At 47.5% G+C, this 20,128-nt stretch overlaps 2 protein-coding genes across 11 annotated transcripts in view; one reads left to right on the forward strand and one right to left on the reverse strand.

The window, feature by feature from the left end:
* Window positions 1-7,744, forward strand: part of PAN2 (poly(A) specific ribonuclease subunit PAN2) — a 136,449-nt gene extending 128,705 nt beyond the window's left edge. For all 10 annotated transcript variants that reach the window (XM_029594778.1, XM_029594782.1, XM_029594785.1 and 7 more), the window contains 8 exons: window positions 1,474-1,533; window positions 2,075-2,165; window positions 2,617-2,774; window positions 3,281-3,424; window positions 3,518-3,697; window positions 3,970-4,063; window positions 4,763-4,960; window positions 5,997-7,744. In XM_029594778.1, the coding sequence (XP_029450638.1) occupies window positions 1,474-1,533; window positions 2,075-2,165; window positions 2,617-2,774; window positions 3,281-3,424; window positions 3,518-3,697; window positions 3,970-4,063; window positions 4,763-4,960; window positions 5,997-6,031 (960 nt within the window). In that variant the 3' untranslated portion in view covers window positions 6,032-7,744. The remainder of the gene's footprint in view (window positions 1-1,473; window positions 1,534-2,074; window positions 2,166-2,616; window positions 2,775-3,280; window positions 3,425-3,517; window positions 3,698-3,969; window positions 4,064-4,762; window positions 4,961-5,996) is intronic.
* Window positions 5,272-20,128, reverse strand: part of LOC115087501 (inositol polyphosphate 1-phosphatase-like) — a 46,155-nt gene continuing 31,298 nt past the window's right edge. Inside the window, exons 5-6 of the mRNA XM_029594787.1 lie at window positions 18,993-19,170; window positions 5,272-6,998 (exon numbers count right to left, since the gene is read on the reverse strand). Of these exons, the coding sequence (XP_029450647.1) occupies window positions 6,512-6,998; window positions 18,993-19,170 (665 nt within the window). The 3' untranslated portion in view covers window positions 5,272-6,511. The remainder of the gene's footprint in view (window positions 6,999-18,992; window positions 19,171-20,128) is intronic.

Below are 20,128 nucleotides of genomic sequence, written 5' to 3' on the forward strand. Positions count from 1 at the left end.
ATCAGGACAGTATCCACTCCTTCCAAATCAGAGTCCTCTTGAGTGACCTTGATTCCGAGCTCCTGCAGGACCTGAGGAAATAAAGGCCACAGTTCCTCTCTACGAAAAAGATGGACCACCTTGGGGTCATCCCCCTCAGTCACAGGGACTTCCTTCGGATCTTGCAGCAGCAAGCCCCAGTATCTGCTTGACGGAGGAGGGATGCTTCCTCTTCATCTGTCCAGGCTTGTGCCATGGATGTTCTGAAGGCCGTACCCGGAAACGAGAGTGTGCCTCCCTAGAGAGCTGCTTAGCTTAAATAAGCCTCATGCATCAGAATAAAATCTGTGGAAAAAGGCCAAGCAGGCTCAGAAATAGGGCCAACAGGGAAATCCTCCATGTCAGAGCCCCCATGCCCCTCCCCAGAGCCTGAAAACATTGGAGACAACCTTGTGGAGGAATCTCCCTTCGCTGGCGCCGAAAAAGGCTCCTGAAATTCCAAAATGGCCGCCATTCCCGCACCAACAAGGAGGGAGGCCTTGGCATGCTGCAAATCCTGATGCGAACTCCGAGCCCCATTTTGGATTTGCAGTGGCGGCAGACCCACCCGAAGTCACTTTGCTACCCAACATGCAGCCCGCACACAGCGCCACCCGGTTAAACCGCGATCAAGAAGACCCTCAAGCACGGCGGACCAAGCAGTGAGTCATACTGCATGTGTCAGCTGCTGCAGGGAATCCCCGCCAAAACAGTCGCCCACAGCACCTCTCGGTCTGCCACTGAAAAAGAACTGTGCCTAAAAGTAACAGCCGCCGCAATTAGGAAACCCCGAACCTATGTCTTTTTTTCTTTCTTTCTTTCTTTTTTTTTTTTTTTAAATACAACTTTATATCCAACAAATAACAAAATCAAACTACCCTGCTTTAGGCTGTAATGCAGAGCTAGCAGTGGGACCCAAGCTGTTTCCAAGCTGCTTCAAAGAGCCTCAAGCTGCTTCAGCAGCTTCTTGAAGGGGAGGGAACTGGACCACCAGATCTGCACTCCAAGGAAACAGGGACCGAGTATACTAAAGGGTCACCAACCCCCACCTCGTCCCCCTCAGACTAAGTGGGATGTTCCCACCAGGACCTGGCAACCCCCTGGAAGGAAGGCTATCTCCTTCTCCCCCCTCCTCCCCTCTTTTTTTCCCCTAACACCAGAACTACAGGTTTTGCACCATCTACCATCTGCTGGAGACTGAGAAATACTGAGGGGACTGCAGATGGCACTCTGGGTTATATAACAGTGTCAGTGAAAACTTTGTCTCTACCTGCTGGCAGAGATGCAAAACCCAGGAGTTGGATTGATCTGGGTACGTACAGGGAAATTCAAATTTATCTCATATCTTCTCTGTGGATATCCTGAAAAAGCTGACTGGCTGTGGTTTTACCAGGACAGATCTGGGAACCAGTGACAGCTAATTAATTCTGGATTTTCTCTCCCCTGCTTACCCAGGGAGTCACTCACTCACAGTGGTACCTGTTCAACGACTTTCTCATTGAGCCTGTGGATAAGGTAAGAAATTCACACTCCTGAAGACAGCTACCCTCTCTTTCTTCTTCACAGTAAGAGCAAGTTGTCCAAGCAAGTCTGTCGTCTTGGCTAGTCTTCTCTCCTTTATCCCACAAATTAATTGCTGCAGTTATTCTAAAGCCAAAACGCTAGCTGACTTTCCTTAAATGGCCTCTGTTCTTTGGGGTAGTGGGACAAAGAGAAGGGGAGAAAGTGGGAGCTGGCAGGAGGGTCACCTTGTATAGGGTTTCCCTGCACAGTAGTTCAGGCGGCAACTCTTCCACATGGGACATTGGTGAATTTTACATTTGTAGGGCTTTTATAAAATAATAAATGTGGCTTTATTCGCATAATAATCAGAAGTGCCATGAGGAAAGTTTTCCCCACAGCCCACAATGGATTGGTTCAGCTGCTCTACCCCCTTCTCCCCCCCTCCCCCCTGCATGCACCTACAAGAACTGTAGTGCATAGTCAGTCACTCGAGCAATCTGATTGGCTGAACACCCTCTGGTGCTTTTTTATTTGATGGTTTTGTCTCTCGCAGTGTGAGGCGGTGCAGTTTGACATGAGCTGGAAAGTTCCTGCTGTCCTTTACTATGCCAAGAGGCAACTCAACACCAAGTATAACCTGTCGAGTGAGTACCAGGGAGAGCCAGCCACTGTATGCGGACTGTAACCTTCAATTCCACTTTTGGATCAGCTCAAAGGCTCTGATTCAGGCTTTTTGGGGGGGTTTTTTCCTCCCGTGCATAACCTGCCTCCTTCCTGTTGGGCTCTTAGCAGGGAACAGTCATGCTTGGCCTCTTTCCTATCATGCATGTCCTTCAGCATTCATTCACATCTTATCTAGTATATTGCCCTGGTACTGCAGTGCCTTCCTGTGGCAGAGGATGCAGTTTCTTCACAGCTGTTCTAATGGTGATTAATAAGTATCAGGAGTCACTGTAAAAGCTGCTCATCTCTTGGCTCTTTTTCCTAGAGGCTGTGGCCCTGCTTCAGCAGATTCTAGCCTAAGAAAGCTGCTCTGTCATATGCTTAATAATGTAGTACTTGATTGGTATTTCATAGTGTTTCTCTGGTTTCCAGTTAAGAACCCAATTGAAGCCAGTGTGCTACTAGCAGAGGCATCCCTGGCCAGGAAGCAGCGGAAATGTCATGCCACGTTTATCCCACTGCTGCTCAATGAGATGCCTCAAGCTGGAGAGCTGGTGGGACTAGATGCTGAATTTGTCACACTGAATCAGGTATTGGCCTGCAAGAGGCAGCTCTGGGTGCATTAGGGGGGGTTATTCACTGGGTACTGTGGAACAAGTGGAATATAAGTAAAGATAAATACACATGGGATGGTGAGAGTTCCCAAATAACAAGATTATGGAGTTTGTAAACAGAATATAGCCATAGGAAACAACCATTTGTTTGTAATATAAAGGTCTCTTTAATAATGGCATTGACCAAAAATGTAAAAGTGACTGCAGGAACCAGTTGCTGTGTATAATAGAGAAAAGTCTTGAGCAGGCTCTGCTGGGTGAGAGCAGGGCTGTAGCTGGTGGAGATAATTGTTTCAGGACTGTTCCTGGGGATTTGGGCAATGATTGCTGACTCTTGAGACTTGACTTATTCCTGCTGTACACTGGAGTCATAAATCAGTGTGGCAGTGGTAGGATCTCATCCTGTTCCTCTTTGCTGTCACACAGGGTGGGAGAATTCTTGCCACTCCTAGTGCTGTAAATATCAAAACCTATCTCTTTAGGAGGAGGCCGAACTGCGGAGTGATGGCACCAAGTCAACCATTAAACCCAGCCAGATGTCTGTGGCCAGGATCACATGTGTCCGAGGCCAGGGTCCCAATGAAGGGGTCCCCTTTATTGATGACTACATCTCAACCCAGGAGCAGGTAAGAGCAGGGGAAACTCCGTGAGTGCTTCTCTCCTCTGACTGACGCTGCTTAGAATGGTTTCCACATCGACCTGTGGTGGTTGTTCTGCAGGTGGTGGACTACCTAACCCAGTACTCGGGGATAAAGCCTGGTGACCTGGATGCTAAAATCTCCTCCAAGCACCTCACTACACTGAAATCCACCTACCTCAAGCTGCGCTTCCTTATTGATGTTGGGGTCAAGTTTGTTGGTCATGGGCTGCAGAAGGATTTCCGAGTTATCAACCTCATGGTAACTTTCCCATGTATTAATAATAATAATAATAATAATAATGGTTATTCCATAACTCTGAATCTAGTAGCACTGTAAGGGGATTTGCTGAATACCGTTTACAGTAACAGTGGCAGAGTTCTGTTGTGCATTGCACATGTTTGCTTCCACTGTGCTCCCTTGGCTTAGGGTACTGGATGTTAGTTTGATCTGCGTTTAGCGCTGTGCTACTCTCTGGGCTGGGACACTACCTGGCCTTCCCCTCCAAGTCTCATTTGTTTGTTTTGTTTCAGGTGCCAAAAGAGCAAGTGCTGGACACAGTGCATCTGTTTCACATCCCTCGCAAACGCATGATCTCCCTGCGCTTCCTGGCCTGGTATTTCCTAGGTATGAAGAGTTTCTGACAACAGGCCATGTGTGTGTGAGAAAAAGTGAAACGGGAAAGTTGGTTTGTTCTTGCTTTTCCTTTTTCCCTTATACTTCCAATCTCCCTCCTGGTAGATGGTGCAGCTGCTGCTATGCATTGGCTTTTTGGTCAGTGGAGGCCCCATCTCTTGTTCCTGTTTTCTCTGTATACCCTTTTCTGTCCCTGTGGCAGTTGCCGCCTCTCAGCAGTTCCTGTAGGGTTGTTGCCCCTCTCCTCCAGTGCTCCCTGTCTGTCACCATTGAAAAATCTTTCTATTTCTTACATCTGTTGTGTAGCAGCATTTCAAGTAACTGCTTCCACATTGTCCATCTCTGGAATATGATCAAGGAAGCGGTGCTGCAGCGACACAGGGGGAGAATAAAAGTAGAGTGACGCGTGCACAGTGAATGTAAAATGTACTTGCAAAAGCCTATAACATTACATTACAGGAGTTTTCCTGTGAGCTAAAACACTGGTTTCATAACAAATGAAGCTAAACTCTACAGCATTTACTGGGATGGATGTGATGCTGTGTGAATAAAAGAGCACAGACCTTAACCTGGGCTAGTGCGAATAACATAATTAAATGCAGCTCTGCTCCACACACAATATGCTTTCATCTCCAGCATACAGTAAGCAGGCCTGGGACTGAGGAGCCTCCTTATCTCCTTCTTTTCCAGACCTGAAGATCCAGGGGGAGATGCACGACAGCATTGAGGATGCCCGCACAGCCCTGCAGCTCTTCAGAAAATACATGCAGTTAAGCAAGGATGGCACTGACCCAGATGCCTTCCACAAGGTGCTGAAAGGCCTCTACGAGAAGGGCAGGAAGATGGACTGGAAGGTCCCAGAACCTGACAACCAGAACAGCCCAAAGAGTAACCTTGGCAACCACCGTGGGAGCCTTCCTTTTTTGTCTTCTTCTATGGGTGTTGCTTCTTGGGTGCTAGGGAAGCCTCACTGGTGGCGGTGTAGATAGATCTGCTTCTGAACGTCTCAGCTCACAAGGCCACTAATCTGCACCTTCTACATGTTCAGAAAGCAGTGAGGCATGATAGGATTATTTGCTGGTAATGCTGCTGCCTGGTGAAGGACAGGGTCGCACGAGGCCAAGATTCAGTATAGTAGCCCTCTTAGGGTGGAGAAACTATTACAGCAGAAGCCCACTGGATAAACACCAAAATGTATATTTCATTTCAAGGAAACTTTATTGGCATGACCATGCATACATGTGTTGCCAAGGCCTATAGTTTAGGTAAAAAAAAAAAAAAAATACAGGAGGGGAAAACAAACAATAACTAGTGCTAATTTTGTTTGAAGTTTGGAATAGTCTCTGCTCATATTACATTTCTAGTCCTTTGGCAGGATGCAACATTTTTATATCTTAGAAAAAGCTCTGCCTTGTCCAGGAGGAAACAGCTTACTAGTGGGTTATGTATATTCCTTGCTTTTCTCTGTCAGGTTAGTAAAGTATGTTATGGGTTTGTATTTTACAGAGGATAGATAATATTACAGTACATACACTTTGGTTTTTTTTGGGCAGAGAGAGGGTGTAATTCTGTATTCTGCTAGCATAGAGTTTCTGAAGCAGTACAGCTTGTTCTATTTTCCAGTTAACACCTCCCAGCAGATGGAGTGTTGTTCCAGGGCCTACTCTAAAAGTTGCTGTGTTGCCTTTTCCTACGTAGGGTTGGAGTTATTCAATTTGTGGGAATAAGTGTTACGGTGGGCATGAAGTAATGTATTTTCAGCAGTTACCTTGCTTTAAGTTTAGAACTTGCCTGGCCGTGGCAGGAGAGTGTTGATGCTATTAAATTGTATATTTAACTGCCACCTCCATGAGCTGTATTTGCACTTATAAGTGGTATTAGTGTGGTTAGCTGCTTCTGATGATGTTTCTCTTTCTCTCTACAGATGCACCTGTGTTCTCAACTGTGATAGGACTTTAGCAGGAAGAAGTTGCCTTTTTTTTTTTATAAATGTACCAAATGAACTTATTTTTAAACTGATCAATTGTTTTCTTCCCAGCTCTGATCCATGGATGTTCTGTGAACACAGTGGCAAAGATATTTTAAATAAACTGGCTGTTTGTTTTTAAGTATCATAGCAGAAGGCTTTTCCGAACATGTTCATGCTGTACTTGAACTATGTATCAGTTAGTATCTGCAATATGTGCTTTTTAAAATACTGACAAATATCACCTTGTCAACACTGTTTTTACTTTGTAAAACTTGCTTGCTGATTGTGCAGCATTAGTATTCTGCACCACTCCTACCCCCTGTGTGGACTAGAGGATTTTGCATTATAGTGGAGGCTGTAATAGTGCTTATTATTGGTATGTAACAGTGAGCCAAAAACTGGCCCTTCCACTCTACCATCAAAGCTGGAATGTACTGTTGGCTGGTGGGACTTTTCTATGAGTGAGTGTACTAACTAGCATCATGGAGAGCTCTGATGATCATCTCCAGGTGGTCCCTGTAGATAAAGGCCAGCACACCACCCTTATTTGCCCACTTCTCTGCACCCAGCTCCTCCTGGATGGGCTCATTGTATGTCAGCTCTGGTAAAAGCTTGTTAGCTCCCTCCTCCCCCATCTCCTTGACTCTTGCAAGATCTACCATGCCCCCTCCCAGGGCTCTCAGGATAGCATGAGGGCCACAGGAGTCCCACTTAAAGGTAGTATCACCAGAAAAGATGTAAGCCTCCACCAGGCCCAGGATGACACAGAGGATCTTGTAGCCAGCCCCCGCCGCATGATAGACACGTTCACCACAGACAGGAGCCAGGATGTGCTGGAGTTCTTCTCTCTCACTCTTGCTGATGATAACTGACAGGTCAGAGCTATGAGGGGGTTTTGGAAGGGAACAGATGTTCGTGCCATGGTATGAGATACCCCAATGATAGCGGCCCTTCCATCTGCAGAAAAAAAAAAAACCATAGCTCACTGTTTTGCATGCTATCCTTTTGGCAGTGGTGAGATTGTACCAAAGGCTTCAGCCCTTGCACAGAGCAAAGTGTTTAGATTTTTTAAAATCTGCCATGGCTAGAAGTCATGGATAGGGGTAGCAGAGAGGAATTCTGTGAATGGACTTGCTACTGGGGAGGACAGGGTAAAGCTGCAGGTTCTGAGCTAAGGAAGAGGAGATTTCCTTACATAGGGCAAAGATCTTGTTCAGGATGAACAGCTAATCTCCATAGCCCCATTCCTAGATGAGAAGGGAGCAAAAATATATCACTAAAAGCAACAGACTTAGCTGCAGCAATGAGAGGAGGGTGGGGGTTAGGCCAGGCCCAGCCTGGTATTTAAGATTGTGCATGTTGGTACTGCTCCCCCATACAAGGAAAAGAAAAGTAAGAACACTCTAGGCCAGGTACAAAAAAAACAGTACATTTTGCCATTGGTTCTTGCACAGAAATTTAATGTAAAACACACTTCGGAGCTATTGGGTAGTTAAATTAAAAACAAAAAAAAATCTTGCAAAAGTGGTCTTCGCTGCTGCTCTACATGTGATAGATGTGCTAATTGAGACAACAGCATTGATCCATAGACAGGTGCTCTAACACTAACTGATTATCAGCCATTGCAGGTGGCACCTAAATTATTAAAAAAAAAAAAAAAAAATTATGCTAAAAACAAGACTTCCAAGCAAAGAAACCACCTATAGGAATATCTAAGTTAATTCCATACAATGTACATAATCTTTTTTTCATATTTAAAAGCTCACATTTCAAATCATTATGTAAAACTAAAGGAGAAAAACACATTAACAGCAATGGAGAACAAACAAAAACACCATACTTCATCACTGTAAATGATGAAGCCAGCCTTTACAGAAGTCTTTCCCTTTAAATTTTAGATTATAATGCCACTTTTTTCAAGTTTGGTAAAAAGCAGAGTTGCTTACCTGTAACATGTATTCTCAAAGGACAAGCAGGATGGTAGTCCTCACATATGGATGACATCACAGGATGGAGCCCAATCATGGAACACTTTTTGTCAAAGTTTCTAGAACTTTGACTGGCACCTATTGGGCATGCCCGGCGTGGCACTAAACTTGCAGACAGCAGATGTCCCCCTTCAGTCTTCTTTTTTCCGCACAGCAGTAGCCACGTGGGTTAAGGAGCTCCACAGAGATTCCTGACAGGAATTTTCCTCACAGAATTACTAAAATTTCAAACCCCACGGGCTCCCTCTTTCAAATTTTTGACTCCGCAGTACTCCGGTAAGTATTTTACCTGTTCTCGGTCGATTCCCGTCAAGTTTGGCCCTCACAGGCTACTGGCCGTCAACCGACCCGCGGCTCAATTTTTCAAAGGGCAGACTGTACTCGCAGTCTGCCCTTTTCTGTGCCCAGACTGTACTCGCACCATGTCCATAACAGACCCTCAAAGTCTGTGTAATGTGTCTCGGGTGCGAGCATGATGTCCTGACTTGCACCAAATGTGCCTTAATGACACCAAACGGTTGCAAGGCCAGAATGGAGAAAATGGAATTTCTCTTCCATTCTCAAAACACAGACGCCTTCTATTGCATCGACGTCATCTGAACTGGCACTGTCCACTTCGCGCCAGTATCTGCCACGGGCCGGTGACAGTCTGACGTAGACTACGTCTCGGCCTTCGACTACCTCTACTCCCCCTCAGGACAGAGGGGATCATAGAGAAACATATCAGCATTGATGAAAGAAAATCATTGACCTCGCCATCGAAGAAACCCCGTCCAGGAAAGGCACCAACCCTTTCTGCGACCGGGTCATCAAGGCAACCCTCACTCGGACGGGTATCAGGAGCCACAACTCTGCCTGTAACAGTGGTCCCTCCGGCTATGCCTCTGCCTCCTTCTTCTCTTCCGGAGCCGGGGCTGCTTGCTCCAAGTCTCCGTGAAGAACTGGACGGGATGGTTCAGGCGGCCATCGATAAGGCGATGCACAGACTCCAAGTTCCCCAGGTGCCGGAACAGACCATAGATCCCATTCCGGCAAATTTGGCACTGCTGCTCTCTAAGATGGAAGCGCTTACAGCCGCTTTTCCACTGATGGATCCTGGGTCACCGATGGCTCCAGTACCTTCTCCACTTACCTTGTCATCGGGAGGAGAAACACCGTTCCGCATTCCTCCATCTGGAGTCCTGCCAATGCCCCAACCATCGATGCCGATGTGCCCATCAGCACCACCAATCCATCCATCGATGCCCGCATCGGTGCCTCCAGTACTTCCCTCGATGCCTTCAGAGCCTAGACCGGGACCTTCAGGAATACCATCGTCCTGTCCTTCTCAGGTTCCTAGAGGGGCAAGTGCTGATCCCTATGACACCTGTACTGACGATTCATCTCAAAACACAGATGATTTACCATCGCCACCTTCTCCTACTGAAAGTAGTAAGTGTTCTCCTCCAGAGGACTTGTCCTTCATAAATTTTGTGAAGGAAATGTCTGAATTGGTTCCCTTTCAACTGCAGACTGAGCAAGATGATAGGCACCAAATGATGGAGCTGTTACAATTCCTGGATGCCCCCAAGGAAATAACCTCCATCCCTATTCACCAGGTTCTTTTGGATCTTCTCAAAAAGAATTGGCAACACCCTGGTTCTGTAGCCCCAGTCACCAGAAAGGCAGATACCACTTACCTGGTACAGTCAGCCCCAAGGTTCCAGAAACCTCAGCTGGATCACCAATCTGTGGTTGTAGAATCTGCCCAAAAGAGGGTACGACGCTCCCCCCAGGTAAGGAGCAGAAATTCCTGGATGCCATTGGCCAGCGTGTCTTCCAGGGTTCAATGCTCATCTCTCGGATCGCCTCTTATCAGTACTATATGACCCAATAGGATCTTATTCAAGCAGATACAGGACTTTGCAGAGTCCCTGCCTCAACAATTCCAGGAACAACTTCAAACCCTAGTACACAAGGGTTTTGAGACAGGGAAGCATGAAATAAGATCCTCATATGATATCTTCAACACCGCTTCCAGGGTAGCTGCAGCTGCTATTTCTGCAAGAAGATGGGCCTGGCTTAAGTCTTCGGACTTGCGCCCTGAAGTACAAGACAGATTGTCTCCTATGCAGGGCAGATCAGACAATCTGTTTGGTGAACAGATTCAACAGACGGTGGCAGAACTCAAGGAGCATCATGAGACCCTTCGCCAACTCTCTGTTGCCTTCTGAGTATTCCTCCAAATAGCCATTTAGGAAGGATACTAAAAAGTCATTCTTCTGTCGAAAGAAGTCCTATCCACTACCGTCTAGAACTCGTTCCACGAGACCTTTCCAAAAGGCCCAGTCTCGTCAACCTCGGAAACAAAAGCCACAAGCAGCTCCTCAGCCGGGCCCTGCTTCCGGTTTTTGACTCCTGCATAGAGAGCAGCAGCCAGCCCCCACTGCCTCAGATACCAGTGGGAGGTCGATTGTGGAAATGGCACAATCACCTCAGCCCAGTGGGTCCTTGCCATAATCGCTCAGGGTTATCACCTGAACTTTCTCTCCATCCCACTGGACTCTCCACCTCTGCTGACGTGGGGAACATCCGACCACTCACGGAACAGGAGGTCTCCCTCCTCCTCCAGTCCATAGCAATAGAACCAGTACCCTACTCCCAACAAGGCCTAGGATTCTATTCCTGGTACTTTCTAATCCCCCAAAAAAATCAGGCAGTGTTCATCCAGTTCTGGAACTACGTGCCCTCAACAAGTACCTCCACTGAGAAAAATTCAAGATGGTAACCTTGGGTTCCCTTCTTCCTCTTCTGCAAGGAGGAGACTGGCTCTGCTCTCTAGATCTCCAGGATGTGTACACACACATTGTGATAACTCCATTTCATCGCAAATTTCTGAGATTTCTGGTAGGCCCCAAGCACTCATTTGGCCTGGCATCTGCACCACGAGTCTTCACCCAGTGCCTCGTAGTAGTAGCAGCCTTCCTCAGGACTCAAGATGTTCACATCTACCCCCTATCTAGACGATTGGTTGATCAGGGCTTCCACTCAGCAAACTGCTCTGTCGTCCCTATATCTTACCTTACACACTCTGATTTCACTAGGATTTCTCAACTATGAGAAATCCTGCTTAGTTCCGTCTCAAACTTTGTCCTTCATAGGGGCAGACTGACACCCTTCAAGCAAAAGCATTTCTGCCTTGACAGCGAGCTCTCACTCATTTCTCTTGCACACCAGCTACAGTTTCAGCACCGCTCGACTGCACACCCCTTCCTCATCCGGCTGGGACACATGGCGTCCTCAGTACAGGTTACCCCAATGGCCCGCTTGGCCAGGAGAGTCATGCAGTGGATGCTAAGGTCACAATGGACTCAGTCCATCCAACCTCTATCAACCATTGTCTACATCACAGACCCACTTCATCAGTCTCCAGCCTGGTGGAAAAATCAGATCAATCTCCTCCAAGGCCTACCCTTCCAGGCTCCAGCCCCTCAAATAATTCTCACCACCGATGCTTCCAACCTCGGCTGGGGAGCTCATGTCACCAATTTGCAAACACAAGGTTCTTGGTCTCCAGCGGAAGCCAAACACCAAATCAATTTCCTGGAGCTGTGAGCAATCAGATATGCTCTCAGGGTATTTCAGGATCACCTTTCCAACCAGGTCATCCTGATTCAGACGGACAACCAGGTGGCCATGTGGTACATCAGCAAACAGGGAGGGATGGGCTCCTACCTACTGTGTCAGGAAGCTGGGCGGAGGCCCTCTCCCATTCGATGTACCTCAGGGCCACCTACTTGCCGGGAGTGGACAATGTGTTGGCAGACAAGCTGAGTTGTGCCTTTCAACCTCACGAGTGGTCCCTCGACCCCAGGGTGGCAGACTCAATATTCCAACGTTGGGGTTATCCTCACATAGACCTCTTTGCGTTACCTCAACACCGCAAAGTAGAGAACTTTTGCTCTCTCACTCACAGCCAACACACGTGTTCTCCCGCTCATGGGCAACCAGTCTCCTATATGCATTCCCTCCCACTTCTCTCGAAGACTCTCGTGAAGTTACGCCAGGACAAGGGAAGAATGATCCTGATAGCACCTCACTGGCCTCGCCAAGTGTGGTTTCTAATACTTCAGGACCTCTCCATTCGCAGGCACGTTCCCTTGGGAAAGGACCCGCTCCTGATCACTCAGAACGACGGGTGCCTATGCCACCCCAATCATCAGGTCTTGTCCCTGAGGGCATGGATGTTGAAAGGTTAATTCTTCAGCCACTTAACCTTTCAGAGCCGGTTTCCCGTATCCTGATTGCTTCACGGAAGCCTTCCACAAGAAAATCTTATCTTTACAAATGGAACAGGTTTAAAGCATGGTGTTCTTCTCAATCCCTTGATCCCTTTACCTATTCCACCACGCAGTTTCTAGACTATCTCTGGCACTTGTCAGAATCAGGTCTAAAAACTTCCTCCATCAGAATGCATGTCAGTGCGGTGACCGCCTTCCATAAAGGTATCGGGGATGTTTCTATTTCAGTACAACCCTTCGTAACACGTTTTCTGAAGGGCTTGCTTCACCTCAAGCCTCCACTGTGCCCTCTGGCCCCTTCTTGGGACCTCAATCTGGTTTTGGGGTGGCTCATGAAACCACCATTCGAGCCTCTCCAATCCTGTGATCTTCACTATCTCACATGGAAAATGATTTTTCTTTTGGCAATAACATCTGCTCACAGAGTTAGTGAGTTACAGGCCCTAGTTACCTATCCGCCTTACACTAAACGTCTGCAGGACCGAGCAGTACTCCGCACTTACCCTAAGTTCTTACCTAAGGTAGTATCGGAGTTTCACATTAATCAATCCATTACACTGCCTACCTTCTTTCCCAGGCCCCACTCCAATCCAGAACAGGCTCTGCATACCCTTGACTGTAAACATGCTCTAGCATTCCATCTAGACCGTACAGCTGCCCACAGGAAAAGCACTCAATTGTTTGTCTCTTTCCATTCCATCAAATTGGGGCAGCCTGTGGGTAAGCAGACTCTCTCCTCCTGGTTAGCGGACTGCATATCCTTTTGTTATCAACAAGCAGGCATTCCACTTCAAGACCATGTTAAAGCACACTCTGTGAGGGCCATGGCGACTTCAGTAGCACACCTACGCTTGGTGCCGCTTCCTGACATTTGCAGGGCTGCTATCTGGAGTTCCTTCCATACCTTTACAGCCCATTATTGCTTAGACAAGGCCGGAAGACAAGATTCCATCTTCGGCCAGTCTGTCTTGCACAACCTTTTTACAACTTGATGTACCAACACCCTTCCGCCTGCCCGTTAGGGTTCAGGATGCCCTCTACCAAATTCCACCCCAGTCCTTGTGCCTATTGCACATCTTGGGTACATTTGGTGCATTTCTTGGTTATCCTCAGCTCGCTACTCACCCATATGTGAGGACTACCATCCTGCTTGTCCTGAGAGAAAGCGAATGTTGCTTACCTGTAACAGGTGTTCTCATAGGACAGCAGGATATTAGTCCTCACGAAAGCCGTCCGTCACCCTGAGGTGTTGGGTTCGTTATGTTTTCTTATTTTATTTTTCGGCACTTCCTGTAGCTTTAAACAAGACTGAAGGGGGACCTCTGCTGGCTGCAGGTTTAGTGCCATGCTGGGCATGTGCAGTATGTGCCAGTCAAAGTTCTAGAAAATTTGACAAAAGTGTTCTGTGATTGGGCTCCATCCTGTGATGTCACCCATATGTGAGGACTAACATCCTGCTGTCCTGTGAGAACACCTGTTACAGGTAAGCAACATTTGCTTTCTCCGAAGACAAGCTGGATGGTAGTCCTCACAGATAGGTGACATCATTGGATAGAGCCCCAGTCCAGTAATTTGATCTCAAAGATTCTAGAGCTTTCAAACATGCCCTACTGAGCATGTGCAGCTATCGTTATCACCCTGCCCCCTATGGCACTTCATAAGAACATAAGAAATTGCCATACTGGGTCAGACCAAGGGTCCATCAAGCCCAGCATCCTGTTTCCAACAGAGGCCAATCCAGACCATAAGAACCTGGCAAGTACTCAAAAACTAAGTCTATTCCATACTCATACAAGGAGAAACCAACTCCCAGGGGAGGCGGGTGGGTTTCATGAGGACTAACATCCTGCAGTCCTTGAAGAACACCTACTATAGGTAAGCAGCTCTGCTTTCACAGAAGCCAAGCAGGATGGTAGTCCTCATACATGGATGATTCCCAAGCTATAGGCTATCCAAGCAGAACAAAGTAGGAAACCACACAGTGCTGAAAGCACCACTTCTCTTCCTTGTGCCTGTTAGGCAGCTAACCCACAAAGGGGTCTAGGTGGGGGGGGGGGGGGTGGGGGGGGGGAAGGAGTTGGGTTCTACAAAAAGAAAAACCATAGTACAGACCAACACAAAACCCTGATGGGCAGCAGAGCCACCTGAGGCAAGGTAGTGATGCGAATGCCAGCAAGAACATATGTGACATTACAAAACACATTACGTGCAAGGTTTCGGATGAGTAAACCCTGGGAACAGCAGCAGGTCTAGAAGCTCCTAGATACAGGAAAAGGTCTAGGGATTCCATCCACAAGTCCTTCTTTATGACTGCATGGTTTCCTTCGGTGTTATAAGACAACCGAAAACCCAACTGGGCCCCCAAGAGCTCCCCAGAAAGAAACTGCAGTCTATTGGTACCTGAAGGACAGAATGCATCCACAGAAGTGTGCCTACACTGGGCTGATAGCCACAATGAGCAGAAAACAACAAGCAATGCTTGAAGGCATGATCAGCAACAACAGCAGGGTGTGTGACAGACCCTATGTGCCAAAGTACCAGACATAGCTGACCATACAGAACAGCATCAAGGGTTTCAGGGGATGAAAGGTAATCCCTGAATGCGATCGCTAGCCCAAACCCCCGCGTAGGGAGATAAGTTAGGCCTGAAGTTCACCCACACAGCACCCTGTCAAGGGCAGGGCTATCGATCCTGTCTACAGGTTAATTCAGGTGAGCAGGAAGACACTTTGGACAACCTAGTGAAGTGAGAAAAGCTAAAGGCAGTACTGGTCAGAACTTCACAGAAATATAGGGAAAAAGTGATGTATCTTTCCCTGCAGGCATCTGCTAAGAAACTATGAATGCCCTAGCTTTTCTTTCCCTCCCCTCGACATTCCAACTGGAAGTCAGAAGGAGCAAAGAACATAAGGAGGCAGACCGCTGGACTGCAGGGGTAAGAACAAGTCACTAGGTTGTATCTCTCAACCCCAAGTGAATAACTCACTGCCGAATCCAAGAGGGAGTTACCCACAGAGATAAAGCCCTCAGCCTGCTTGGAACAGCTGAAACTAAGGGTGAATCCCCCAGGGCAGAAATCCAGAAACATTCTACCAAGAGACAGAAGCTGGGGTGCCGCAAGTGCAAACCCCTGTCAAATAGGATTTCTTCACCAGCCTGGAAACCCCTAAGTGTACCAGGGTATGGTCAATGTGATCGCAGAACAGACTGCTCATGAACCTGGCTTAAGTATTAATACCCCTGCCATGATTACATATACTTTCCTCAAGGAAGCATGCAGTCCAATAAATGGAACAAGCATTGCATGAACCAGGACTCCCCTATCCGCAGCCAGGGTTATCCCTAACATTGGGAAGTATAGCTTGCAAGCTACTGCAACCAAGGAGTAGCACCTCTGTTGCAGGATCCCTCATCCCCCAACTCCCTCAGCCATTGATATGGAGAGAGGTTGAAATTCATACTTGCCAATTAGATGGACCAGAACCCTCCTCACAGGCGAGAATGACTCAATAGTGGTCCTTCATGAAGAACACTCACTGAGCTCAGCAGGTATCAAAAGGTGACTCCTGGACATGAGAAATCCCTAATCTTCACCAGGGAGCTACCCTGAAGAAGAAACTCCTAGTACGATGGGGAGACCGAATCTGGAATGGCTCCCTCGCAAAACTAGAGCCACCGTGCCTTAGGACAACCCAAGGAAAGCACTACCGCCCGACTGGCTCTCAGATTCCACAAGTAACAGAGAGTGACTGCCACTCCAGAAGCAGTGACATCCCTTCTCTGGGAAATGGAGAACAAGGGACACTGCTTGTAGGGGTGGACAACCAGGCATCCAGAAGGGAATCTATAAGGTTCACTCTGGAAACCCAGTCATATCTCCCGTTCCTGAAGGGACAGGAAAGCAACGGGAATCAGGGCCTCTTGATCCCGAAAACCTTTTTAAATCCGGTGAGATTTGAGTTACAGGAACCGATTGCTGAGGTTCAGAAGCGACAAATTTGCCATTGCAGCCACCTTCAGATGGGGTAGGCCACCAAGGAAATTAATGACAGTCATCATTGTCCCCTGGTCCTGGTCTAGAAAGATGCACAAATTAAAAAGAATTGAGGCTCCAGTTTGGCAATAAACCTGCAAGGGCTGGAGCCCCAGGGGCTTCCACAAAAAAAGGGGATTTCTAACACGAGAGGGATCAAAAAACATATTCCTCATTTGAGGAAAGAGAAGACTCGTGCCACTACACTCCTGGTATCAACTCCCATAGGAGTTCAACCAGGGATGCAGGCTTAGGTCAGTCCTGTTGACTGCAGCTCACAACCTGTTGTGCTCGCCACGACAGAAACACAAACCCATACACTAGAGGGCAACCAAAAGAATAGTGCCCTCTGCTGTAAAAGGAAAATTGGTTCTTACCTGCTAATTTTCAATTCTGTAATACCATAGATCAGTCCAGACCAGTGGGTTATTCATCCCTTCCAGCAGATTAAATCAGAGAACAAAAATGTTGAAGCACTGCTACTTAACTGAGAGTGCCACCTGCAGGACCTCAGTATTGACCTGTATCCAAGCCCAGATACTTTAAAAACTCCTTCACACAGACATAGGGAACTAAAACGTTGGATACCCCTGAACTATAAACCTTGTTCAAGAACCAAACAAGACCAGGAGGTGAATACTGTAACTGCCCTCTAAGAAAAAGATTCTTTATTAAACCGAAAAATTCTGTACTAAGCCGCAAAATTTAGGCAGAAAAATCAGTCTTTCGGCATCAAACAGGAGGGCCTCTGGACTGATCTGTGGTATTACAGGAACGAAAATTAGCAGGTAAGAACCAAAATTTTCCTTTTCTGAACATACCCAGATTAATCCAGACCACTGAGATGTACCCAAGCACCCCTAAACCGGGTGGGCCCCTGAAAGACCCACGCGCAGGATACTCTCCCCACAGGACAGCTCATCCTGTGCCCTGACATCCAGATAATGCCTGGTAATAGGTATAAATTGAGGACCACACTGCTGCCCTACAAATCTCCTGTGGCAACAGAAGTTGACAATCGGCCCAGGAAGCAGCCTGCGCCATAGTGGAATGTGCCCGCAAACCGACAGGAATGTGACATCCCTTACAAATGTAAGTCGAACAAATAGCCTCCCTTAGCCAACGATATCTAGTAACCTTAGAGGCTTTGTCTCCTTTCTTCAGTCCACTGAAGAGGACATACAGATGATCTTAGTGACAAAAACACCGAAGTAGCATCCGCCACACATACAAAAGATGTAATTCTCTATCCTGAGGAGAATCTTTTGTCCACTCTGGAAAACCCGGAAGATCTACCATCTGATTAACATGAAAGGCAGACACCAACTTAAGAACAAAGGAAGGCACTGTTCTCTATGAGATTCCATTCCCTACATGACAGAGCCTGAAGTTCCAAAATCCTTCAAGCTGAACAAATCGCTACCAAAAAGAACACTTTCAGAGTCAAATCCTTCAGGGTAGCCCTTCTCAAGGGTTCAAAAAGGGGGTCCGCAAAGGACTATGTACCCTGCCGTACCAGACCACACATGCTGCACTCCATTATCACACTAACTCCCAATGGAATGGATAGGTACAGTGTGACGACTGCTCCCCTCTACCACTTGGGCTCTGATTATGGCATTTGGTGGGTGGCATTCTATGGCGTTGCCCCATGGTAGCCCCTGTACCTGATAACACGCCAAGAGACTGGACACAACCCTTGAAACTGAATCAGTAATGGCAGCAGCGAAATCCATGGCACTCTGTGGTCATGTCCTGCAGCATTTGACCACATCCACTGGTGCCCACCATGGTGATAAGAGCCCATAGCACTCTCGCACTCACAGATGATGGATCGCATCAATGGCACCAAATGATGCTGCACCTAGGGCTTCAGCGCTTGACCATGTCTTGACCAGTTCAAGGGTATATAGCGCCATCCCCGGCACCTGTGGACATCTATAGCCCAGCAACACCGATAGAGACCCCGCTGCCCAAAGGCAAAGGCGTCGATGGACCGAAGGTACTGAGGATGTCAGGGACACCTGCAGGCAGAGGCTCTGCAGCCCCTATACACCTCATCAGTACCCAAAGCAACCACGGCTCACCATGCGGCTGGCAGACAGTGGAAAGAGGAGAAAAGGAAAAGAAAACTACCGCAAGGTAAGGGAAAGAAAACCAGCTGCAGCTCTAGGGGAAAAAAAAAAAAATACAAAAAACTGAGGAGAAAGCAAAGCTGACCACCATGGACACACATGGCTCTGTGGTGGAGAAAAAAAAAAAAAATAAAGACTGAGGGATTCTGCCCAGGGGGGAAGGGTGATAACTGCAGCTGCACATGCTCAGTAGGGCATGTTTGAAAGCTCTAGAATCTTTAAGATCACAGTTCCAGACTGGGGATCCATCCAATCAAAGTTTTGTTTCTCTGACTCCATCTGCTGGTAGGGAGGCAAAACCCACGTCTCTGGACGGATCTGGGTATGTTCAGGAACCAGTGATATCACCCATGTGCGAGGACTCCCATCCTGCTCTGAGAAGTATATTTACCCTGAAACAGCATAAACTGCTGTGGGCTCCCACTGTGCCTCCCTTTAACTGCACTCTGTATACTGCTAAGGACATCCCGGCTCTGATGTCTTAGCCATGTTTGGTACAGAAGGCAGGTCCTTACCTTTTAGTGAGAGAATCCTGATGAACAAAGGGTTCGTTAATGACACCCAGTATGGGGTCCCCTGTGTCTCTGTCGTATACCCCCACAAGCACCAATGCGGATCTCAGTCCGGAGGAATATATTCCGCTGGCAGAGGGCACCACGTTTCCCTCCCCTCGAATGTACTGATTTGTGGAATCTGAGAAGACAAGAGAGTTATTTCTATTTTTCCATTAAATCTCAAAATTCTAATCCCAATGGTTTGCACCCATGACCACTTTTCTCAATCCAAACCCTTAGCACTCCTCTCCAACACATCTCCCCTATGCCAAGGTTGAAATGTTCTGTAGGATAGCAGGGGGGTCATTCAAGCCCTCATTCACTCCCCGCCCACCATGTATTTGTACCCGACTGTTTGATATTCTAAGTAGAAGAGCAACATGCCAACCCAGCACAAGGTTCCATATTAATTGAAAGAAAAAGAAAAAAAATAGGATCAGCAGCAGGGTCTACATTAAAGAGTTTAAAGGATTTCTAACGGTCCCTGGTGGGCGTGTTTGAGGGATGAGGTCAACAGCAGACTGTTTTCAGTGTCTAGGAAATCTCTTGCATTGTGCCAATGCACAGCCTAGATTAAAATATTACATTAAAAAAAAAAAATGGGGATTTCAGGGTAGATTTTCAAAGCCCTACGCACATGGCCAGGCCTTACGCGCACTGGGCGAATTTTCAAAGGGGCTCAGCCATGCGCATAAGTGCCAGGCCTCTTCGAAGGGGCGGGACAGCGCCATTGATCGCTGTCCCAAAGACTCGTGTACCGGCAGCTGGCCAGCACGCACAACGTACTTCAGCTGCCGAGCTGAAGTACGTTGTAAAAGAGAAAAAAAAAAGGTAAGGTTGAGGGGGTGGGGAAGGAAGTTCCCTCCCTTAAAAGAAGCAGACTGGGAGGAAACTGGGGAAGGCCTGAATGCGTCGCTGCACAGAAACTGCAAAGGTCCTCCCCCCCACCTTGCGTATACCGCCTGCACATGCACGTGGCCCGTGGATTTTATAACATGCGCGCGCTGGGGTGCACATGTTATAAAGTCAGCCCTTCCATGTGTGTGCGCATGGCTGCGCGCACATACGTTTGAAAATCAACCCCTTTGACTTGACTC

Source organism: Rhinatrema bivittatum, chromosome 3 (genome assembly GCF_901001135.1).
Source record: "Rhinatrema bivittatum chromosome 3, aRhiBiv1.1, whole genome shotgun sequence".
Classification (NCBI taxonomy): Eukaryota; Metazoa; Chordata; class Amphibia; order Gymnophiona; family Rhinatrematidae; genus Rhinatrema; species Rhinatrema bivittatum.